This window comes from Coffea arabica, chromosome 1c, assembly GCF_036785885.1.
Source record: "Coffea arabica cultivar ET-39 chromosome 1c, Coffea Arabica ET-39 HiFi, whole genome shotgun sequence".
NCBI lineage: Eukaryota > Viridiplantae > Streptophyta > Magnoliopsida > Gentianales > Rubiaceae > Coffea > Coffea arabica.
In genome coordinates this window covers 6,583,197-6,609,282 of record NC_092310.1, presented here as the reverse complement: position 1 = coordinate 6,609,282, position 26,086 = coordinate 6,583,197, and the positions used below count along the sequence as shown (strand labels likewise).

The following is a 26,086-nucleotide window of genomic DNA, read 5'->3' as shown; positions in this document are numbered from 1 at the left end:
TAATTAGCCAAAATAATAGTTTTCACTTAACCAATAATTTCATTTGCAAGAGTAGTCCTAAGAGTTTTCTGTTGTTATTTTTATTATTTTCATCTCATGTTTATAGTATAGATTTAATATCTAGTACTTGTGATAGTCTAAATAATAAAGGAATTCGAAAAATATCGGTAATTGACAATCTTCCCTATGGGTTCGACCTTTAATACCCTATACTCAATCGTGATTCGTATACTTACGAAAAATCGCGTGTGGGGTATTTAGAATTTTATAAACATAAAACTTGACTGTGAATGAACAAATTGATATATGTATGCCCAGTGCTTGTTGTGACAGCTCCATCTTCCCCTAGGTCGTACCAAAGGAGTTAGCGGACCGCCTGCCCAACTCTCGCCAGGACTACGAAGTCGAATCACATAAACCCTATATTACGCACGATAGAATCCTAAGAAAACGAACAATTGAAGACCACCAAACTAAAATATAACTTACCAAATTATATGGTGAAATAGGACATCGATTGAACCCTTTAATGATAAGAGAAATGAAAACAAGAAAACGAAGCAAAATGGCTATGTCACAATCCGGCCGGGTTCTGGCTGGATATCCGGCCGAATTTATGGCCGGATATGAGGCAGTAGCGAAACTCAAACGGTATCAAAATTCCCTTGTTCTTGGTCGGATTTGCGGCCGGATTCTCTTGCAGAAATTCCCGCCAGAAATTCTTCTTTCTTCGTTCAAATTCCCTACTCGTTCGAATCCCTAAAAGATACAAGTAAAGTGCATATAAACCCACAGTACGTACATTCACCAACAAATACACGAAGTAAACATGAATAAATACTTATATACATATGTTGGAACTTTACAAGTCAAAGGGTGATATTGATCAAAATACAATTAGGGTTTGTAAATATAAAGGAGCTTAACAAAAGAATAGCTAGAGCTCGCTCTACTCCTTTCTTCACAATAGCGGTTCAAAAGTGTTGTTTCCTCTAAGGAAAACAAAGGATAACGGGAAGGGGGTGAGTTTAATCTCAATGAGGCACCAAAAGTACAAGTAGTCACAAATCATGGCATTACACTTTTAAGGTACATATACACAACATATAAGGAAATGAACAATCAATTCAAATGGAAAGGATACAGATGGCTCTCAAGAACCAAATTCCTTTTTTCTTCGTCAGTGCTTGATCAAATAGTAGTTGACACTCTGTCAACTTTCAAATAAAGTAACCAATTCCAATAGAACACCACTTATCACCAAATTCCGTCCACTAAACATACCCCTTACCAGGCCCGAACACCTCAACAGGAACAGGAATGGTAATACTCGAGTATACCGAAAATCCAGAGTCTCCAATACCCATAGATTCCCTAGGAATAGACACCCATGAATTGTCAATTTCCTCGACCAAGTCCTTGCTGGTTCGATTCAATTAACTCCCCATGAGATTGAGCTCAGGTTTAACAGGAAGGTCGTTGGATACACTTCTAAACGACATTATAACAGGCACAGGTAACTGATTCAAGCTCATAACAGGTACAAGTAACAGATTCCAGTTTATACAGTAAACATTCACACAGGTCAGAGAACGAGTGTGATAAAGTACACCCTCGTCTCATACATAATAAACAGATGATACAGTCATTCAAGTCACAATTTGCAAGTACATATAACCAAGTTACGGAACAATTGAGGGGAGTGGTACACTCACCAGTTCAAACAAGAATAACTTCAAAAGTTTCCTCTCAATGTATGCCTTTGATCATCGAGAAACCCTAAAATAACCAAGGTAAAACACTTATGGTTCCTACATCCACAAATCTAGTAAACAGAATGCACAAATGAGACTCGACTACGAGTCATATGCTTATCCAAGCGAACTACTAATACAAAGAGATAAAAGGTGGTTTTGGAGTAAAAAAGTAACGGTTGGTCTTAATAACATGAACAACCCTAGAACCCTTCGTTTCTAGCCAAAATCAACCCAAACTCAAAGGAATCGAGTAACCCTAAAATTTTGGACAGCATGCCCTTTGTATTTACCTAATTTCTAGCCATTATGGTTTCATTATTTTTCCCAATTCAGCCCCAAAATCACACACAAATAATCTTACCACAATAGCTTTTCACTAGGTTCAATGTCATCCAATTACAAAATAATGCTAGCAATGCAATCGGAACTACTGTTCAAGACCAATAACAAAATAACAGGTTTGACATCTCTTGGCATTTCGGTCACAACTAAAGCTACGCTTATTAGATTAGGGTAAACTTTATACCAATTCCAAGCTCAAACAGATAACTACATTTCTTGTGAAGACCTCCAAAGCCAAATCATGCATATTCATGGTCAAAAATTGAAATCTCAGAGAAAAGAGAAAACTGTCCGTGAAACAGGGCTTGTGAGCAGTCAAGGGTATTTCAGTCATTTTACATATTACAGTGCTTCGATTGAGATGAAATTTTTCAGGCAGCTAGTTAACACCATTTTCTACAACTTTCATGTTTTGACCTAAGCCTGATTAGGCCTCTAACATGAACGAATTAAGTAATTCAGAATAGAACAGGTTGATCCTTAAAGCTGGAAATTTGGAGCTAAGGCTAGAAATTTCTCTAGGCAAGTCCATCTAGCACATAATACACTAATTTATCACATAATTAAGCTAGCAAACCATGACTAATCATTAAGCTTCATATGAGGGCAGAATATTCACCAATAAAACTGAAAATTTCCGTAAGACCACTTCAAACCATCATGTGTCTCACAAAACTACATATTCAACAACCTTAAACCACTAATATGCAATTATTGGAAGTAAAGATGGATTTCTAGGAAAAATTACTTTGCAACCTCAACAAAAATGGTGGCTTAGTATTTTTTCTTCCAAAATAACTCCACCAAGGCCTTTAATATCCCTTAGAGAGCAACTTCTATGGAGTAGTTTGAAATTCTAACGGTGAAAACTCAAGATTTCGACAAGAAAAGATAGTGCAAGATGAAGTTCTCTTCCTCTCTTTTTTTTATTCTAAACAGCCCGCCAAGAGAGAAAAAAATGAAAGAAATTATGGTCAAAATTAGTTTTAGTAAAGTGAAGAAAATTGGGTCAAAGTCCAATTACGAATCGGATCGCGACACTTGGCACTTTAAGGGTTTGATTTAATCCTCTTGTCTTCCAATGGTTAATCTATCCAGTTAACATCTAATTATTTTCTAGCATCTTGTAAAATAATATCCCTTAGTACAAAACTCCAACGGGTTGTCAAAAATATATCGCATTTACCGCACTAGCGGGTCCCACGTCCATAATACGTTCCAAACTTGACATAAACTAATTTATACTAGGAAAATAATTTAAAACCTATATTCTCTTATAAAAATATATAGAAAATGCACGCAAAGGCAGGGAATAAATATAATAAAGTAAAGTAAAGAAAATGCACGCAAAGGCAGGGAATAAATATAACCCAGTTTTCCAGGTTCCATACTCTCTCCCCCTTAGAAGAATTTCATCCTCGAAGTTCTCTCTTTTACTCACAAAAAAATGATTCTATAGTAAATTTTTCTACTTTTCAAAAGCCTCTCCTTAGTCATGCCCTAACCAAGTCAAGATAGTTCTCGAAAGTCACTCAGGCACTAAGGGTCACTCTAATCAAAATTTAAAATATACATGAGATATCCCATCCAGCCACACTAATAAGTTAATACAAGTGCTTCCTTTGCCTCGAGCTTTGTGGAGACGAAATAAATATTTTGAAGTGAATTAAGCTCGACCAGTGTCCAGTAAAAATCAATGCACAATAGTGCATTTAGATGATGTCATAAATCAGTAATCAAATGTAAGTTTATTGCTCTGGTGGGGCAAGGAACTCATGGTACTTAGACTTCCAATTCTCCAATAAAATCCAGTAATAGTCAAGCAGTACCAGAGAGCCATCGGTGCTCCCCTATTCAAATCAGGTGTCATTAAAGTGGAGACGTTGGTGTTAAGTACAAAACTTCCAAGCACTCATCTGAGCCAAATCATTGCATGGCACACATGCAAGAAAACAGTACAGGAAATAGTTTGAAAATAATTTTGGAAATAGTTTTGGAATCACTCACCAACCACAACTCATGATCCTTATCCATCATAGATAGTTTCCTAGCTCTAGTCCAATTCCCTAAATCACAAATATCATGTCAAGCAAGAAAATTCTAAAAACATCAAGTTTCCTTTTTGAATCACAAACGAAATTTTTCACCTAACTTCAAGACTAAACCATAAGAAAAGATTCATGAATCAGGATTCAATACTGTCCAAACACCAATATTTAATATTACTCATCAAACTATTAGGTACTAGGTCCAATACCTCTATTAGGAATACAATCACAACATAAAGTTTGCATACACATAATTCTCTAAATACAATTATTTCAACTAACACATCACTACTTGCTAACTTTAACTATTACAGCAGCTTCACCATCCCAAAATTTATTTGTCTTAGGCAGTTCCTTGGTGTCCCAGTTGGCCGCATCTAAAACATGTACCAATTTTTGCAAAACAAACTCCCGTATGATTTTTGTTACAGGTTTCACACTTAACTGCTACACATCTTTTCTTGAAATGTCCATTCTTTTTCTTCTTCCTTCCCTTATCCTTCATAGCAAATCCATCTCCATCCATCTCTTTGCGTTTCCCTTTAACATCGCGAGCACTTCCTTCTCCTTTTTTTTCTTTATTACTAAGAGTGTCCAGAGATGTTGTTCGACTAGACGAAGACACTAACTCAAACTTACTCCGTACCTCTTCCGAAATCCTTTCGTATTTCTTTTTCAGCTCTATGTTCTTGTGCAGTAGCTTAATTTTCTCCGAATACTCTAATTTCCATCGTCCTTCCCAGCGCTAAGCTAATCTCTTTTGGAACTCTACTTCCTTTCGAAGAATCTCTATCTCCTTATACATATCAGCTAAATATGCCATCTTACCGATTCGGTCGAACTCAAGTGATAGCCTGCCAGACAAATTAGGGAATCAAAATAAGTAACTAAGTACACTTGGGACTTTAACCATATAACTGTTAGGTTCCCTCACTCCCAATCCAACCACGGTTATTTCCAAATGAGGTAGACGAGAAAGTAGAACATAGTTATGGCAATATCTTAATATACTATGCCACTTATCACTTATATACATAACGAAACCCTAACCAGACTAGTATAACAGTAGTCCATGATAACACTTCCATATCAAACCCCCTCGATCAGTCTAATTACTAGGTCCAATGTAAAATCTTCCGTGCCTTGGCCTTTGCCATCCAGACTTACCTCAAGTTCAATCAAGATACAGACCCTTCTTCTAGTGCTCTCCACATTTAGTATTCAAGTACAAGAATCCACAATAAGATAATTCACAACTCGAGCCGGTCGGTCCCAAGAGTAAATCATCCATATTAAAGATTCCTACTCGACATACATATCTATCCTTCTCCAAGTATCATGATAAAGATTTTTACACTTATAACATGCACGGTTCATAGCTTATGCTCAAAAGAGCACTTATATCTTTAGACACATTCACGAAATTAGGACCATAGCACCACTTGGCCCAAGCTCACTCCGCGCAGAGACCACGTGAAGCAACTTTGATACCAACTGTGACAACCCCACCTTCCCCTAGGGCGTACTAAAGGGGTTAGCAGACCGCCTACCCAGCTTTCGCCAGGATGACGAAGTTGAATTACACAAACCCTATATTACGCGCGATAGAATCCAAAGCAAACGAACAATTGAAAACCACCAAACTCAAATATAACTTACCAAATCATGCGGTGAAATAGGACATCGATTGAACCCTTTAACGATAAGAGAAATGAAAACAAGAAAACGAAACGAAATGGACACGTCACAATCCGGCCGGGTTCTGGCCGGATTTATGGCCGGATTGGAGGCAGTAGCGAAACTCAAACGGTATCAAAATTCCCTTGCTAATTCGGCTAGCTATCCGGCCAAGAACTGGTCGGATTTGGGGTCGGATTCTCTTGCAGAAACTCCCGCCAAAAATTCTTCTCTCTTCATTCAAATTCCCTACTCGTTCGAATCCCCAAAAGATACAAGTAAAGTGCATATAAACCCACAGTACGTACATTCACCAACAAATACACGAAGTAAACATGAATAAACACTTATATACATATGTTGGAACTTTACAAGTCAAAGGGTGATATTGATCAAAATACAATTAGGGTTTGTAAATATAAAGGAGTTTAACAAAAGAATAGCTAGAGCTCGCTCTACTCCTTTCTTCAAAATCACGGTTCAAAAGTGTTGTTTCCTCTAAGGAAAACAAAGGATAACGGAAAGAGGGTGAACTTAAACTCAATGAGGTACCAAAAGTACAAGTAGTCACAAATCATGGCATTACACTTTTAAGGCACATATACACAACATATAAGGAAATGAACAATCAATTCAAATGGAAAGGATACAGATGGATCTCAAGAACCAAATTCCTTTTTGCTTCGCCAGTGCTTGATCAAATAGTAGTTGACACTCCGTCAACTTACAAATAAAGTAACCAATTCTAATAGAACACCACTTATCACCAAATTCCGTCCACCAAATATACCCCTTACCGGGCCCGAACACCTCAACAGGAACAGGAATGGTAATACTCAAGTATACCGGAAATCCAGAGTCTCCAATAGCCATAGATTCCCCAGGAACAGGCACCCATGGATTGTCAATTTGTTCGACCAAGCCCTTGTTGGCTCGATTCAATTAACTCCCCATGAGGTTGAGCTCAGGTTTAACAGAAAGGTCGTTGGATACACTTCCAAACGACATTATAATAGGCACAGGTAACTGATTCAAGCTCATAACCGGTACAAGTAACAGATTCCAGTTTATACAGTAAACATTCATACAGGCCAAAGAACGAGTGTGATAAAATACACTCTCATCTCATACAGAATAAACAGATGATACAGTTATTCAAGTCACAATTTGCAAGTACATATAAGCCAAGTTACGGAACAATTGAGGGGAGTGGTACACTCACCAGTTCAAACAAGGATAACTTCAAAAGTTTCCTCCCAATGTATGCCTTTGATCATCGAGAAACCCTAAAATAACCAAGGTAAAACACTTATGGTTCCTACATCCACAAATCTAGTAAACAGAATGCACAAATGAGACTCGACTATGAGTCATATGCTTATCCAAGCGAACTACTAATACAAAGAGATAAAAGGTGGTTTCGGAGTAAAAAGGTAACGGTTGGTCTTAATAACATGAAAACCCTAGAACCCTTCGTTTCTAGCCAAAATCAACCCAAACTCAAAGGAATCGAGTAACCCTAAAATTTTGGACAGCATGCCCTTTGTATTTTCTTAATTTCCAGCCATTATGGCTTCATTATTTTTCTCAATTTAGCCCCAAAATCACACACAAATAATCTTACCACAATAGCTTTTCACTAGGTTCAATGTCATCCAATTACAAAATAATGCTAGCAATGCAACCGGAACTACTGTTCAAGACCAATAACAAAATAACAGGTTTGACATCTCTTGGCATTTCGGTCACAACTGAAGCTACGTTTATCGGATTTGGGTAAACTTTATACCAATTCGAAGCTCAATCAGATAACTACATTTCTTGTGAAGACCTCCAAAGCCAATTCATGCATATTCATGGTCAAAAATTGAAATCTCAAAGAAAAGAGAAAACTGTCCGTGAAACAGGGCTTGTGAGCAGTCAAGGGTATTTCAGTCATTTCACATACTACAGTGCTCCGATTGAGCTGAAAGTTTTCAGGAAGCTAGTTAACACCATTTCCTACAACTTTTGTGTTTTGAACTAAGCCTGATTAGGCTTCTAACATGGACGAATTAAGTAATTCAGAACAGAACAGGTTCATCCTTAAAGCTGGAAATTTGGAGCTAAGGCTAGAAATTTCTTTAGGCAAGTCCATCTAGCACATAATACACTAATTATCACATAATTAAGCTAGCAAACCATGACTAATCATTAAGCTTCATATGAGGGCAGAATATTCACCAATAAAACTGAAAATTTCCATAAGACCACTTCAAACCATCATGTGTCTCACAAAACTACATATTCAACATCCTTAAACCACTAATATGCAATTATTGGAAGTAAAGATGGATTTCTAGGAAAATTACCTTGTAACCTCAACAAAAATGGTGGCTTAGTATTTCTTCCTCCAAAATAACTCCACCAAGGCCTTTAATATCCCTTAGAGAGCAACTTCTATGGAGTAGTTTGAAATTCTAACGGTGTAAACTCAGATTTGGACAAGAAAAGATAGTGCAAGATGAAGTTCTCTTCCTCTCTTTTTTTTGTTCTAAATAGCCCCAAGAGAGAAAAAAATGAAGGAAATTATGGTCAAAATTAGTTTTAGTAAAGTGAAGAAAATTGGGTGAAAGTCCAACTACGAATCGGATCGCGACACTTGGCACTTTAAGGGTTTGATCTAATCCTCTTGTCTTCCAATGGTTAATCTATCCAGTTAATCTCTAATTATTTCCTAGCACCTTGTAAAATAATATCCCTTAGTACAAAACTCCAACGAGTTGTCAAAAATATGTCGCATTTACCGCACTAGCGGGTCCTATGTCCATAATACGTTCCAAACTTGACATGAACTAATTTATGCTAGGAAAATAATTTAAAACCTATATTCTCTTATAAAAATATCTAGAAAATTAATATAATAAAGTAAAGTAAAGAAAATGCACGCAAAGACAGGGAATAAATATAACCCAGTTTTCCAGGTTCCACACTTGTCAAGTTTTTGGCATCGTTGTCGGGGATAATTTGCTTAATATCGGTGCTAAGAACAACTTTATTAGTTTAAACATTTTAATAGTTTTTCTTGTGTATTAATTGAGTCTAGTTTGTTTTGTGCTTAATGTGTATATGTATTTTATCACCTATTCTTCTTACTAATCTTGCTTTAAAGTTATTTAAAAGCAATTTTAGATAATGAGGAGGGTAGGTCAATTTGGAGAACAATGCATGAGAATTGAAAGTTAGACAATGAATGGCTACTACGTGCAAAGGTCCATGGATAGAGGTAACTAAGAAATTACTGAAGGTATGTCATTTGATAATGGTTTGAGGTGCTTAAAGGCTAAATGCGATTTTATAACATTAAAAGTTCAATTGGACACTGTTACAAATATGCTTGAACAAAAGAAGAATTTTAATGCTTTCAATTCTTATCATGGGATTTGTGACTTGTGTGGAGGTGATCATGCTACTTATATATGTAGGCAAGCACAAAATGTGAATTATTATGATGAATTGGTGCATTACAATCATTATTTTGATCAAAATGGACCTAATTGGAGTAATTCTTATACGTATGGTTGGGATAATCAATATGCATATAGTGATTCTCACTTTGGTAGAATACAAGACCTAGATGAATTAGTTTCTCACTTTAGTAGAATACAAGACCAATTGCATAAGTTGTGTGAAGTTATTTCTTCTAATTATATGCACTATGACCCTAGCATGAATGGTGAGCATGTTGCAAGTGAAAGTGGATTCCATTTTGATGAAAATGATGAATTTAATTTGAGTTTCAATGAGGAAATGTCCATTTCACAAGATAATATCTTTGGAACTAACGTTGAACCTCAAGAGATGAGTATTAGTGCCTCATTGTTCACCCCTCTTGAGGAATTTGTTAGAAGTATAGGTTTTAAAGGTATTATTGCCCAAGAAGATCATACGGACATTCCTTTGGTAAGAACTCAGGTGACACACATTCAAGGTAAAATCTATGAATCACTTAAGATAGGTAAGGTTCCTCCATCTCTCTTATCATTTGATTGTGTGGTTTTTATTCTTAAGCCACCTTTTAATGATCCACTACATCCAAAAAAGGTGGATTATTCTTTAACGAATCCTCCTCGAAAAGTGAGGTGAAATAGTCAAGCTAATGACTATAAAGAAGCGCGCTTGTTGGGAGGCAACCCAACAATTTCTAGTTTTTTAGTAGGTTTTAGTTATTTGATTAGTATTTTTTTTTTGTGTTTTGTAGGTAGCAATGACAAGAAGTCATGCAAATTATTTCAAGTGCAAAAGAGCTTATAAGGAGTGGAGACCGACGTAAAAAAGGGAACCCTAATCTTTATTTTTGAGTTTACAATGCTTAATTTCATGATACAAGGTTAAGTCAGTCATTTGCATGAAATTGAAGTGCATTTAAGTGATTAAGTATGTTCTGATCTATTTGCACTCTTTTAAATCATTTGAACACCATCATGTGCATTGAAAGTGTCAGGGGAACTTTTTGGTCCAAGAACCTCAACCCTCAATTTGCATTCTACATGTTTTTTATTTGTTTTGAGAAGTTGAGATTCATGTTTAAGTCACTTTTCATGTGCGTGAAGTGTTGAATTGTTGAACATTTTGTTATGGAGCACAAATTGGAGAGTGTGTTTCAAATTGGGGCCAAATTGAAAATTGCAAAAAATTCTGCAATAAGTGCAGATTCAATGGATCTGAGCTCGGATCTCTAGGATCTGTACAGATCCGAGACCTCGGATCTACTTCTATAATCAGAGAATGAATTCGAGTTTTTTTTTTATCCGAGTTCAATTATCACAATCTGACCTCGGATCCTTTTAGAAATAATTCAAAAATGAAGGCTCGGTTCACTTTTCCTCATTCTTCCCTCTCTTCCTCCTTCAACTCCCCCACACCCAAAACACACACTACTCACCAAATCACTCTCTTCACTATCTAATCTTCAAACAAACTTCACCACATTACTCCCTACACCATCTAGAGTGGTTTTCATGGTTTAATTATTTCAATAACATCTCCAAATTTGAATTAAAGATTCAAGTAGGCTAAGGTTTCATCTTCTCATCTCTTTCAATTGAGGCCAAATTGGAGTGAGTTTCTTGGGGGGTTTTCACATTATTTTCATTTCTAAACATCACCAAACCACTTTGATGTAGCAAATCTTCACCTAACATTGTCATTTGAATTTTGCCATGGTTGAATATTTTCTATTTTTAGGCAATTTTTCATATGTGAAGCTTGGTGTATTTATTTGAGCTTATTGATGCTATTGGTGATTGTTAGTGATAAATAAATCTTGAGGGTGTGTTTATTGTATTTATTTGGTGAATTTTAGCTAATTTTATGCTTAATTTGGCTTGGTGACAAAGTTGCATATGAAATGGCCAAGGTAACATTTTAATTAGCTTGTGGGAGTTTATGACATTCATGTGAGTAATTTAGATTACCTCATGAATGAAAAGGTGCTTGGTTGAATGATTTCTTGAATTCTAAGGTAATTCTAGAAGAAGAGGCGAATTGAAGATGGCCTTAATTGACGAAATTCATAAATGCACTTATAATTTTTGTGGTTCAATGGTTTTTAGCATTTCATGAGTTCTCAAGAAGTCATTTATATTTTGCGTTGGTGTGTTTGCCTCCATTTTGAGATTACTTTTGTACTTGAGGGGACTTGATCATTGATGACAAAATGTATAAATGGAACTTATTTTGTTCGTGATGATGGACTTATTTTGTGAAATTAGCTTCCCTTTACTTTGGATACTAATTCATATACTAGATTCACAAAGATTAGCTCATTTCATGTTTTTATCCCCTGAACATTGTATGGTTTTACATGCTTGATCACTTTCTCCTTTTCCCTTGATTTGCATGCTTACTTCTTGATCGTTGCAAGTTTTTAATCAGTTGTTTTATTTGATTTTGCCATTTGAAGTGGTGTATTAATTGAATTCTCCTTTCTTTGCAAATAAGGTAGGAAATTAATTGCTTGGCTATGGATTTGGATAGCACAAGTTCAATAGGGGAGTACAACTTTCTCTTACTTTCGTTATTTTTCTTTCTCACATTAAGGACAATGTGAAATTTAAGTATGGAGGAGGGGAATAATTGTCTTGCTATTTTATGCCATGCAATGATATTTTGTGGATTTGACTGCATTAGAAATGTTGGAAATGTGATTGAAAATATTGCCATGTTGAACTTGAAAAATTGGTTTGTTGGTAGTGAGTTTCATCCAGTTATAAGGGAAAACTTTGTCAAAATTTTTCTAAAATCTTTTCCAATATTTCACTATGACCCAAAACTTTTTGCAATTTTTGTCTTTATTTTAAAAAATGGCCAATTTGTTCCAACCTTGAGCATTGTGGTTCTTCTACTTGTTGAAACTTTATATGTATTTTGGAAGATTTAGTCCTCATTTGACTTGGAAATGGTTATTATGCAATTGAAATTTTTGCATTTTAAGAAGTATATCCTGTAAAGTAGGGAGAGTTATACCTATAATTTTGCATGGTTGATGAGATTTCTCCTCTTTATTTAATTTTACAAGTAAGTGATTGATATTGTCAACAAAAGTTATAATTTTCCTTTGGTTATTCTTGTGTATTTACTAAGAGGGAATGTCTATTTATTGTCTTTTATTTTAAAAAAAAAAGAAGATAAGAGTTTTTGTTCTATTCCAATGATTCTTCTGCCAAGTAACCGGGGGTTGGTATCTACAAATGTCGACACTCGCCTAAAAAGGTACTTGAATTAAGAGTATGCATAGCAATCTGAAAAAGTGAAATGTTGAGTAACCGGGAATCTTCACTGAGAAGTGTTGATCTTCGCGTCAAAAGACATTTTCACTATTTGAGTAAAAATTAGTATGAATAAATCCCTCTTAGTTGTAAAATTTGTGAAAAAGATGATCTTGGGAGGAAGATAGCTATAAATTGATTATGTGATTTTCTTATCTGTGAAATTAGGTTAAGGTGAGAGATTAAGTTTAACTTGTCAAAATTAGGCTATAATTATCTTTCATTTACTTGATATTATGAGTATTTAGTGTAAATTAAACAATTGCATAATGATTGTTTGCCAAGTTATAAGGGATTGAATTAGAAAAAAGTGCATATAGTGTTTCACCTTTTGAATCATTGTTGTTGATTATGTGTTAATTGCTTGAGGACAAGCAATTGTTCAAGTGTGGGGGCGTTTGATAAGTGCATAGTTTGCATGTTTTCAGTATATTTTGTTAGTTAGTTTTGGTGTGTTTTATTTAGTTTTATAACTAAATAGTTAGGATTCTAGTGAAAATATGCATTTTGTGATTTAAGTGGTAAAAATTGCATTTCTATGGATTTTTATGGTGAAAACATCATGTTTTTATAGGTTTAAGGATTCAATCATCAATTGGAGTGATTTGAGAAGATAATTAGATAATTGATGATGGTTTAAAGTGATAAAAGAGAGAATCTGAAGTGCAAAAGTGGAAATGCAATCAAGAATAAAAAGAATCAAGTTTCACAGCTTTGACATCTTGTGGCATTTCGGCTATATCTTGAACTACAAGCACTGGATTAAGATGATTCTTGAACCATTTTGAAGTTAAGAGACAGATCTATATTTGGTATGACATTAAAGTCCAGTTCAGTCATTTTCATTGTCAAAATGTCGAAATATAGAAGTGCATTTTCATTGTCAAAAGCTAAAACAGAGCCCTGACCAGTCAATGGTATTTTGGTAATTTCTTGGTCCACAGAGGTCCAAATTGAATGATTCTTGATGCATTGGAAATCTAACTCAAAGAGCTACAATTTTCATGTTTTCATAAGAGTTAGTTCAGCCTCTATCATCAAGAAAATATCAGTTAAAGTTGGACAAAAAATAAAGCAAGTAAATTTAAGTTCGGATCTGTACTAAACCTGACCTCGGATAAATTTCTGTAATGAGAGGTTACATCCGAGAGGAGGGTCCGAGCTCCGATCCCCATGTTACAGGCCTCATATCCTAATGTGCAGTAAAGATAAAAATGAAGAAAAATGAGATCCGAGAGGTATTTTGAGCGATCCGAGCTCAGATCTTGCCACAGATCCCCAATTGCGGCTCTGCAACTTGTGCTCTGTTCACACAAGCTTTTTGACCAATTTATCTGCAAGAAATCTGGCTGGAACTGAGCAAGCAAGTATAGAGAATTCAAGAAACATCTTTTGGTGATTCCAAGGAGCAATTTACATCAACTTTAAAGAGCAACCTTGGAGGACATTTTCACAACTTTTGGAAGATTAGAGAAACTCACAAAAAATGTAGTCTTCTCTAGTTTTTCTTAGTTCATTAGTTAGAGTAGATTAGTATAGTTAGTGTAGTTTATACTTCTTGTATTTGTAGCTAGATTTGGATGAAGATTGAGGAGCAAAGATGACAAGGTTGATCTCATGTGACAAGGGTGATATCTCTTCTACTACTTTCTCTCTTGTATTGGATTTCATGTTTAGTTATAATACAAGTTTGGTTTTGTGTTTCTATTATGTTTACTAATTATAATTGTTGTAACTATCTTAAGTAAAATGGTAAGTTTGAACAATTCACTTATTTACCATTTTATTTGTAAAAGTTATCATTTTTCAATAAAAACTTACCATTATTTGAGTTAAACTTACTAATTATAAAGTAGTAAGTTTCGTTGGAGAAGTAGTAACGTTTAGTATTTAAAGAGTATATCTTATATCACACTTATAACTTACCAATTTTATTACCAAAGTTACCATATTACCACATGATGTTACTTTAAATAATGGAAACATGAATCATTAGTAGTGCAATTGTCGGTAAATATACCAATCTTGGATGTGGGGACCACTATTAACCGGTTGTACTAGTATTTTAATTTAAAATATTCACAAGTTATGATAGCGATCGGCACTATAGCATTATCCTGAAATAATACTGTGTCCAGGGTGCTGATTTGCCCCCATGCTGGTCAGGAAGAGGGGCGCTGTGGAGGAAGGGTTAAAAAAATAAAAAAAAATATAACCATACAAATGACTTTTATCTTTTTACAATTACTAAATAATCATAGATCCATTGCAGTTGAAAAACTTGGTAAGGCTCACACAGTGGGATATAATTAAGAAAAGCACCAAGGTTCCTTGCAGTCTTACGAAGTGGATAAACATCCAAGTCTAAGTGTTTTAATCCCCAAAACTGATTACACACATGGAAGTGATACGTTAGAATACTTTTTAATAGCTCACACACTGAGATGGATACATTCAAATACTTTTTAGTAGTTAAAACATTCAATATAAAACTGAAAATTTCAAACATATTTATACTTTGAGTGCACCAGAAGATGAATTCCAATTAACTAAATTCTGTTGTATGTGTGTTTTGAATTAGTGCACATGTATTAAAGAATTTAATTCTGATATTTTTGAATGTTGCATCAATACTCACCCTTTCCTGTACTTTTCAAACAACAATCAACGAATTCTTTCCACTTTGTGCGCTAAGGTATCCGCACAGATTGGAATATGTTCTCACTTAATGGTCCAAATTCCAAGTGAAATTATGAAGGATAGAATACTTGCATAGATGAACGAGTTGTTTCGGATTAAAGAGCGTGAAGTTCAAGTAAGTTAAAGATTTTGACTTTTATAGTCACTGCAGGTAGCCTGCATCGGTTCTCTATCTGATTTGATGTTAGAATTGATTGTATCATTAGTCATCGTATTAAATTTTTGTAAATTATTTAACTTGTCATTGAGTTCTTGCATGAACTCTAATGAACTCTATATGGTATTAAAATTGGTTTTAATATTTGATGAAAACCCTTAATTTTATGAATAAATCTTATATACACTGACAGTGTATATACTATCATCATTTGATCCATGACATGTGTACAAAAATTAAATTTCAAATTCAAAGTTTGTACAGTTATCATTCATCAAACGCTGATAATGTATACACTGTTAGTGTAAGAAAGATTAATCCTAATTTTATTTGTTTTTCTTATGGATATGTCACCATGGTCACATCAAATAAAATTCATCCAAAATGTGAGGTCATCATGCACCTATCCAAAGGGCAATTATTCTCGTTCTGCGTTTGTTCAAATACAGTAATTATAGAAGAAAACTTTTTATTCTTGGCGCTGACGCACTACAACAAAAATGGCCTTTAACGGCATTTAAAAGTGTTAGTATAGATAATTTAACCTGATACTTTATCTATCCTCACACCTAGGACGAGTGTTGTCCCTTCCAATGTGGGGATAGACTCATACTGTTCAACATGTTAGGAAAACTATGCTATTATAACATCCCATCTGCCAACAAAAATCCCTTTTCTTGATAATTGAAAGTGTCAGGATAGGTATAGTACAACATTAGAATATCGAATTCTATGCTGACACTTTTAATTGTCAGGAGTTTTTTTTTTTTTTTTTTTGAGATAGAAGCAACCTGCAGGTAATGTTCCCTGCTATACATTCCGTCAATTAGAAACCCAAAGGACTTTTAAAATTATCCCAAAGAACAAAATGCATATAATATAATATGCTATGATGTAAAAATCTAGAAACATCAAACTTGAGCAGTACTGTGACTATGAGAACTGAAAATGCCAACTCCCATAAGCAAGAGGAGATTTGTCATCATGTTTCATACATCAAAAGCAGAATGCAAATGAGACTAAATGATATACAAGCCAACACACAGTGGAAAATCTCAGAATAAATGCAAGCGCACTTTGTTTATAGCAATAACAATTCGCACTCCAGCTGCTTTGGCATGAGCAATGGCCTCTTCTGTTTGAGGTCGAATTCCATCATCAGTAGCAACTACAATAACAGCAATGTCTATTACTCTGGCTCCACGAGCTCTCATTGCTCGAAATGCCTATCCAACCATTTTTACAGTTATGTTAGATAATTCATCTTGACAAAGGCCTTTTAAGATATGTCTGCAAAATCTCCAAGAAGAGCATTTGACATAAAAATTTTAAAAAAAGAAAAAAAACTTGCATGAATAAGCAGTTAAAAGTTAGAACCAGCGCTACATCATTAATTACCTCATGCCCAGGGGTGTCAAGGAAAACACAAGTCTGTGGCTTGCCATCAAAAGGTACTTGTACCTTGTATGCCCCCATGCCTTGAGTAATTCCACCTGCTTCAGATGCTGCCACCTACAGTAGGTTGTCTAAGATTTAGTTCCTCGCTATTCAAGTATCATAACATAAGACAGAATAAGGTACTTCTTCTAAAGTCATCAAATCATAATGGCATTACAAATAATGTACCTCAATGTGAACATCAATAAAAATAATCGATTCATACCTTGCTTTTCCTGATGTAATCCAAAAGTGTGGTCTGCCAACCCCAAAGAAAACCAGTAATATATTAGCTAAAGATTGTTATGGGACAATAAATCTAGAATGACTCTCCTAAAGATCAATTAACTGGAAGCACACAAAATGTTCATAGGCAACAATCAAATAACAAAGAAAGGTAAAATTATTTCATGGGATGAGATCATAATGACTTCAAAAAAGATCCATTTGCTATGGAAGACTAATCCAGCTGTAAGAAAAATAAGCGCATGCATCAAGGAGTACAACATTAATATTGATGATAATGTATCATTTATAAGCAAAATACTGAAAATGAAACTTGGAATGACTATATCTAGACATCGCTAGACAAATCCCAATTCTCTTGATAAGGGAAGACAAGCTAATAATGTACAGCTAGATTAGTAATAATTTAATAGAGAGCCAAAACTTAAGATGGGCACCCGAACTATGTCGTAGATTGGCGTGATGCCAGTCTAAAACTGAGTTGATCTCAGCTCTTTCGAACAGGTTTGTTGGGTACCTTTTTGGTATGAAAAAGCACAAGTGATCAAAAGAGGTACGATCGAGTATCAGTTGTTGGTTTGATACCTTAGAAGCCAATAGGCATCATAGTAAGACTTACATTTAGCAAGTGGCTATGTAACCATTTTCTGGTCCTCATGTGTTGCAGCCTGATGATGGTACCACCTTGTTGGGCGTTGGTATCTGGTACGGGTCTAACAATCTGCAAGCCAAGTTTAATCATACCTAAACTTAGACAATTATAATGATCTAGAAAAAATAGATACTAGAAAAAGAAACATACCCAATAGCTGTTTGAGTCATCAACGTTGGGAAAACCAGTGACGGATTGCTGCCCACTACCAGAGCCATATGGTACATCATGCGAATGCAGCCTAAACTTTGTTCTCTCATGCATCAACTTGATCACTGGCCCATAAGTAATCTACTAAAATCACAAATGCCGAACAAAATAAGAATGACTTAGCACAAAGCCCCATTATACAACTATTAGAACTCAAAGCATCATACACCATTTTTTATTTTCGCCACACAACAGAAACCTCAAACTATAAAACAGGAAAAAAAATCAAATTTAATTCATAAATCAGCTCTTTAAAAAATCCAAATAGCAATTTTTAACTGACACCCAGCTAGATTTTCAACAAAGATTATTGAGGCATTTCATCAAACATGTCGAAGGCTATTACTAATTCTACACAAACAACTCCATTTCCTCTTTCCCTGTCCTCTTTTAGCTTATAAACCTCTGAAGTGCTATAATTTATAACCATCACATGCCTATAATAGCACAAACTTGGTCAAAATTTTGAACCAAAAATAACTATAAAACAATTTTCCGCGTACAATTTCAACAAATAGGGGGAAAACACACACACACACACAAAGATGCACCGCATATCTGTGCATCTACAGGAACGCAAAAACCATGAATTTGAAGTAGTAAGTGGGCTTTTGGCTTACTTGGACGCCTTCGGAAGCGGTAGAGATGGGGGAAGAGGTGAAATCGGGGTCAAGGGTAAGAAAAAGGAAAATGGCGAGACCGAAAAACGAGATTGCCATTAGTAAAAGTAAGCCAATGAACCAGGTAGTTTGCCAAAAGGGCAAATTGAGATTGGACTTGGAAGACAATTCTCGATAAACTATTCGAGTCGGGGGAGAAATTTGTTGAGCCGAATTCGAAGAAGAAGATGATGATGACCTGGAAGTGGGTTTCCTTCGAGAGAGATTTTGTTGCTGATGCTGCTGTTAGCTGCTTGAGGGAGCCACGGTTGAAGCTTCATGGAAACTGCTGCTTGGCTGCTACCCATTTTTCCCACCAACTACATCGGAATCTGACAACAGAGAGATAGAGAGACAGAGAGAGGGTGGCTGGAAATGGTGGAGCTGGAAAATGAAAATTTTGAGCAATTGTTTTGAGTAAGTGTTTTGGCCGGCAGAATGAAAATTTTGAGTGTTTTATGGCGAATGAATCTTCCGCCAAAATCAAACGATGCCGTTTAGTGTCTTTCTTTTTTTTGGTGTATCTCATATTTTCTCAAGTGTCATGTTAGATAGTCTAAAGGCACATTGTTATTTTTATATCTAATAAAATTTAAAAAAATTAGAGTATATATTATTGAATTGCTAATAAGTGTCATGATAGGAGTGCTATAATGATACAAACCAACAAGTGTCCTTACAGATATGTCAGGAAAGGCCATTTTTGTTGTAGTGACGTATGACGGGCGTCATCGATCTAAAGACTTCTCCAAAACATCCAAGACTTTGACATGTATTTTCTTTGCTCTAGGATGAGATTGTTAAGCAACAACTAGAAAGCATAAGCTTGCTTAGTGGATTGCTTTGGACATCTTGGTTGCCATAGGTCACTGCCACCATGGAGAATATGCTTCTATTGCATTTTCATTGCACAATAATTATTAGGCCAGACAATAGAAATCTTCTCATTTGCACTGTCATGAGCTAGAAAGAATGAGCTTGTTTTTCTCCAGGATAAAATGAAAAGAATTTGAAGTGTATGCTCATTGCTTAGTCTCTGATGTGCTAAGATTTGTCCCATAGGAAAGAAAAACTTCAGTTAGGTCTATTCTTGTAGTATATCCTTTGACGTGCTGTTGACTTCTTAGATGCCCATAACAAACATGATCGGTGGAGTTCCTGCTACATTATCTCACAGCCTTAATATTGGTGGTCCCTGACCCCTCTAGGTATATATGGTCCTTTAGTTTTTGATGGAAGAAGGCTCCTTAAAACTGCCCTTCATGGATGACAGTCTTTGCACCAGAAGAAGCGCGTCTGATCCTCAGCCCCTTTAAGGAGCTCCTTACCGGGCCTCACCCTAAAAATTTGATATCTGCAAACAAATTTTTTTTTTTTCATTATAGGAGTAGTGATTTTTTAAGAATTCCAAGTCAAATAAATCACAATTATTTGAGAGTGAATTTTATGGAATTCCAAGTCAATCACAGATATTCAAATATAAAACAAAAGGTGTAAAGAGTAATGGAAAACATCAGATTTTGAGAGAGTTGAGTATAATTCTAATTATGGATTTATGGTTTATGGATTTTTGTTTGATGTGATTTCTCGTTGGTTGGATCATTGATACATTGACTGGGTTTCATAATATTCAAGAGAAGGGAATGGCCAAATAGGTTTCGGGATAGGATTGAGTTAATAAAATCACATGAGTTGTTATATGTGTCAAATTTTTAGGTTGAGATCCAGTAAGAAGACTCCTTAAGGGGGTTGAGGATCAGATGCGCAGAAGAAGTTTTAAGATAGAAGATTGAGGAGAACTTTAGCGGCACCTAGGGATAGGATTGCACATCTACGTTTAAGTTCTTTTTTTTTTTTTTTGGGTTTAGGGGGGTGGTGGAATATATAAGGAACAGAGAAGTTTCAAAGATCAAAATAAAAGAAAGGATTAATATCATGATTAAATACTATACTCTGTCCCATAATTAGATAAATTAAAATTTCTTTTAATTCATTATTGATTCCAAACAATCAGCTCATACTTAAAGATTAAGATTAGCATCTAACAATGCATCATGTCTACCCAAGTAATGAGAAAAGTTAAGTGGATGACTTTACCTTTTAGTGAACAATTACCATGTAATTAATATCCTTTTACTACACTTATTTCACATTAATCTTGGAATAAGTTATGCCCATTCCATTAATCAATCAACTCATACTTATAGATCAAGATTGGCATCTAACAATGTATCATGGCCACCCAAGTAATGAGAAAAGTCAAGTGGACTTCACCTTTCAGTAAACATTTACTGTATAATTAATATCTTTTTACCACATTTATTTCACATTAATCTTGAATAATTTATGCTCATTCCCTAATGTGATTAATGCTTATTGCTTGTACCAAATTATAACTCCAATGAAGAAGTACTTAGAAACACACTCTAAGAATCTTCCACTTAATGCTAAGAATTCCGAGTTATACTTTACAAGCGGTCAGACATGAGATACCTTCTCTTTTTATAAGAAATGGTAAATCTATATAGGTTATTCACTACCTTTTCATACTTCAAGTACATACCCATTTGTTAATGATATGAGCATCATATAACAAACAAAGTGTATCTGTCCATGCTCAAAATACCATGATAACCTTAAGTCTAAGGATCACTTACACAAACATTACTTAAAAATTAATCCTTTGCCACTTAAAGAATATCTCTATACGGACCAATTTAGTAAAATTAATCATTGTATCAAGCATCCATATACTAGTTTAGGTGTCTCGCACACCATAGTAGATGAGGTATACTATTTTTGATATTGAAGTGGTATAGTGTATGTTAGTCTAATTGTATTAACAATACCCTTTCTTGGTAATACTTTAACTAGAAATATTTAAAAATAAACTTTATTTATAATCGAATTAATCTCACCATCAAAAATTTTATGATTTCATCGATAGGTTTATTTTAAGAGGTTTATCATGCAAATATAAATATATTTGCAATCAATATGATAAAGATGTAATTTATTATGACATAAATAATTCAAGTGCGTATTAAACTTTAGAAGTTGATTGATTTTAGGGCATATACACTTTAATCGCGCCAAAACATATATACTATTTGTAAGATTACATGAAAACGCGTTTAATGGTAAATATTTCAGCCAGCCATGATCGTGAATTATCAATACTGTTAGGTTCTCTTGCCTAGTCCCGTGCTATAGGCCGAAATTCTTGGCACATGGTCCTCATGTAGAACTATTAATAGGTAGGCGTCATTTTCTATTTTTGAATCCTCTATCTCATTTTTGGTTTCAGTTGTTACCCCACTTTTCCATTGTTCAATTTTTTGTTTTAATCTCTATCTTGATTTTTTTTATCATGTTTAATTTTTCTTGCAACTCTATTTTGGAATATAATGGATATACCGGGTAATAAACTCAGGCATGACAAATAAAGGCAAGACAGAGACTGAAACCGGAAATGGGATGAGGATTTAGAGCACATTTTCCTTCTGTCACTCGAAAATTGTATGAATATGAGAAGACATGACAAGACTTAGCAGGTACCAAACCTACAAAAGTTTCAATTATTTTGCAGTACTAACGTTCCCCGGCCCCGGTGGTCCGCCCGCAAAACCCCCTTTCCAGTTGGCTAAAAAGAAAAAAAGCAGAATGGCAATGCAATTTTTAGTGAGAAACAAGGAAGCAGAGTTGATTGTTCCTGCAAAACCTACTCTCCAAGAAATAAGACCACTTTCTGATATAGACGATCAAAAGTTTCACAGATTTCTTTTACCCATGACTATGTTTTTTTTTTTTTTTTTTTTTTTGGCTATAATCAATTCATGGATTAATTGTGTCCACTAAAATAACACTCTTACCAGATGGTGATTTGTAGGCATAACATGACAGTAACAAAAATAACCAACTAAATTTTTTTTTTTGGCTCCTCAAGAATTGTCAATCCCAATTATTTGAAATAATACTGTGCCTGCTTGTATAATCTCCAGGGGGCTGATGGCCAAAGGACTTTGCCCCCGCCTGCTGGTCGGGAGGGGCGGGAGGGGGGGGGCGCCGTGGAGGAAGGGTTAAAAAAATAAAAATATATAACCTCACAAATGATTTTTATTAAAATTGCTAAATAATCATAGATCCACTGCAGTTGAAAAACTTAGTAAGGCTCACACACTGGGATATAATTAGGAAAAGCACCAAGGTTCCTTGCTGTCTTACAAAGTGGATAAACATCCAAATCTAAGTGTTTTAATCCCCAAAACTGATTAAACACATAGAAGTGATACGTTAGAATACTTTTTAATAGCTCACACACTGAGAATGATACATTCAAATACTTTTCAAACATTCAGTATAAAACTGAAACTTTCGAACATATTTATACTTTGAGTGCACCAGAAGATGAATTCCAACCATTAACTAAATTCTGGTGTATATGCGTTGTGAATTAGTGCACATGCATTAAAGAACTCAATTCTGATATTTTTGAATGTTGCATCAATACTCACCCTTTCCTGTACTTGTCAAACAACAATCAACGAATTCTTTCCACGTACTGATCTAAGTTTCTACACAGATTGGAATATGTTCTCAATTAAAGATTTTTTTTTTTTTTTTTTTTTTTTTTTTTTTTTTTTTTTTATGGTTTGGGGGGTGGTGGCATAGATAAGGAACAGAGAAGTTACAAAGAATTAATATCCTGATTAAATACTATACTCTGTCTCAGAATCTATTCTTTTAGTCACGTGAAAATTTTGCCTAAAACTTTCAATAAATCTGCGTGGTTACTAGGTTTCCTTGATCATATCCCCATGAATCTATCTAATAACTAATCGTCTTGATATTCTGTTTAGCACAAAGAGAATTGAAGTGATCTGCTTATGAATACACGGGACTTTGATTGTAATAATTAGTTCAAAACTGTAACAATTACACTTCCATTTCAAGCATAGACTATTTGTAAAAGGTATATGTAACCATTCCTTTTAAGCTTCTCTGCTATATAACTATCCACATTGTCCGTTTTCAGGTGTGGTTATGAAGCACACAGGCACTGTATCAACAATGGGAGCCGAAGGCCGCACGTCAGCTCCAACAACCAGGACTGTACAAACGAAAAACCCCATCAATAGAGCCCCACACTCGAAGCCTCCCTTCACCATCAGTGATATCAGGAAAGCCATTCCACCTCACTGCTTTAAGAAATCACTCCTCCGCTCATTCTCCTATCTTGTTCATGACCTGACCTTGGTCTTTCTCTTCTACTACATTGCAACAACTTATTTCCATCTCCTTCCTTCTCCATACAACTATCTTGCCTGGCCTATTTACTGGATTCTTCAGGGCTGTGTTTTCCTTGGAGTTTGGGTCATTGCCCATGAATGCGGTCACCATGCATTCAGCGACTACCAATGGGTGAATGACACTGTTGGTCTTGTCATCCACTCCGCGCTTATGGTCCCCTACTTCTCGTGGAAATACAGCCATCGCCGCCACCACTCCAACAGTGGATCAATCGAACATGATGAAGTCTTTGTGCCGAAGCCAAAGTCCGAAATAGAGTGGTACTACAAGTACCTGAACAACTCTCCTGGCAGAGTCATCACTCTGGCAGTCACACTTGTATTGGGTTGGCCCTTGTACTTGGCCATCAATGCTTCAGGCAGACAATATGATCGTTTCGCAAGCCATTATGATCCTTATAGTCCAATCTATAATGCTCGCGAGAGGCTTCAAATCTACATTTCCGATGTTGGTGTCATTGTAACAATTTATGTGCTTTATCACAGCGCACTAGCAAAAGGGCTAGCCTGGCTTATATGCATCTATGTGCTACCGTTGCTCATTCTAAATGGAATCATTGTTTTCATCACATATCTGCACCACACTCACACTTCATTGCCACACTATGATTCATCTGAGTGGGATTCGCTGAGGGGCGCGCTGGCAACCGTTGATAGAGATTATGGTGTCTTGAACAAGGTTTTCCATAACATCACAGACACACATGTGGCTCATCATCTCTTTTCAACAATGCCACATTATCATGCAGTGGAGGCAACTGAAGCAATGAAGCCAATTCTGGGAGAGTATTACCAATTTGATGGCACTCCTGTCTACAAAGCAATGTGGAGGGAGGCAAAAGAGTGTCTTTATGTTGAGCGAGGTGAAGAAATCAAGGGTGTTTTTTGGTACAAGAATAAGCTTTGATGAGATTATCTGATCCTGATCACCTACTGTTACTAGTGAAGCTGTATCTTTATTGCATTTGTGGAGAACCAAGAAAGAAGTAGCTTTTTTTTGCTCTGGAGAGATGCATGTGTAAGTTTGTGTAAAATTACATTGTGCTAATAAACTCATAGCCTATGTTTCATGGAACTCATATGGTTTTTTCTTTTCTGTAGAAAAAGAATTCAAACTAGTCTATTTCACGTTGCAACAAGTCTCTTAACTATATTACCTATTCATTAATAGGTTCCATAAGTTAGATTTGTATTGGCAAGGTCATGACACTAAGAGAAAAGCCAGTTTCGGTTGGTTTGATTCTTAATCCTTAGCAGTTAAAGTATGGCTATTAGGCGTATCCCTTATTTAATTTGAGTACTTCAAAATACGCAACGGATCTTCTGTCCCACACCCTGTGCCACTTTTTACTATATTGCTTTTTCTATTATATATTACTTTTTTGAAACTGTTGTATTTATTTTTTACTGAATTAATAGTTATTGGATCTTAAGAAAACAAAAAAGAATTAAAACATGATATTTATGAAGGAGAAATAGCAATAGTAAAAAGTGGCACAGAGAGTGGGACAGAAGATCCGTTGCGGTGATTTGTAGACATGAAACATGATACTAACAAATGTAAGATTCGGTTCCCTCTAATATCGTATCCAGTTCTGAAACAAAGTTCCTGAGCTAAGAGAATATTGTCGGAGAAACTCGTACCCGGAACAAAGGCAGACTGGAAACGAGAGGTAACTTCTGGTAAAGCACTATTAATCCGATGTGCCTGGATCCACACCGTGAGGGTCTCTCTGCGGATCCTCCCTAGTTATGTTCAGAAATAAATCCATGGATCCAATCCGCACCAGGCCAGAGAGGATTCACCAATTCCTTCTGGATCCGTGTCACGGATCTACATTGGCCTTGGGCACCTTCTGTCCAAAGAACATATTCCATTCCAAATACTTATGTTTATTGAAGACTTGTGTGTATAAGGCCTAGGCACGCCATATAAGAGGGGGAAAAAGGGTAGTGTTAAGAGAATCTCAAATTTCTCAGATTTTTTGTGACAAATCTCAAGTTTCTTTTCGAGTTGAATCAGGGGTTGTAGAGGTTTATCACACGACATTTCGGAGTTTCAAAATGTTTTCTTTGTCGATTT

General features: G+C 35.5%; 1 protein-coding gene and 2 long non-coding RNA genes across 4 annotated transcripts; 1 reads left to right on the top strand and 2 right to left on the bottom strand.

Moving 5' to 3' along the window:
* Positions 1-16,420: 16,420 nt before the first annotated feature.
* LOC113739353 (uncharacterized) lies at positions 16,421-17,334 on the bottom strand. Of its 2 annotated transcripts, none has more exons than XR_003460288.2 (3): positions 17,154-17,334; positions 16,889-17,002; positions 16,421-16,716 (listed from the first exon to the last, which is right to left on the bottom strand). It is a non-coding gene; the product is annotated as an uncharacterized lncRNA (long non-coding RNA). The 2 variants fall into 2 exon arrangements; XR_011813813.1 differs by having other exon boundaries at positions 16,889-16,995.
* Positions 17,335-17,803: 469 nt separating this feature from the next.
* On the bottom strand, positions 17,804-19,099 carry LOC113736801 (uncharacterized). The gene is made up of 3 exons (XR_011813810.1): positions 18,656-19,099; positions 17,976-18,116; positions 17,804-17,894 (listed from the first exon to the last, which is right to left on the bottom strand). It is a non-coding gene; the product is annotated as an uncharacterized lncRNA (long non-coding RNA).
* A 4,470-nt stretch (positions 19,100-23,569) lies between these two features.
* On the top strand, positions 23,570-25,142 carry LOC113706200 (delta(12)-fatty-acid desaturase FAD2-like). The gene has a single exon (XM_072048097.1). It carries the CDS (start codon positions 23,738-23,740, stop codon positions 24,908-24,910), a length of 1,173 nt encoding a protein of 390 aa, XP_071904198.1. The 5' UTR covers positions 23,570-23,737; the 3' UTR covers positions 24,911-25,142.
* Positions 25,143-26,086: the final 944 nt, after the last annotated feature.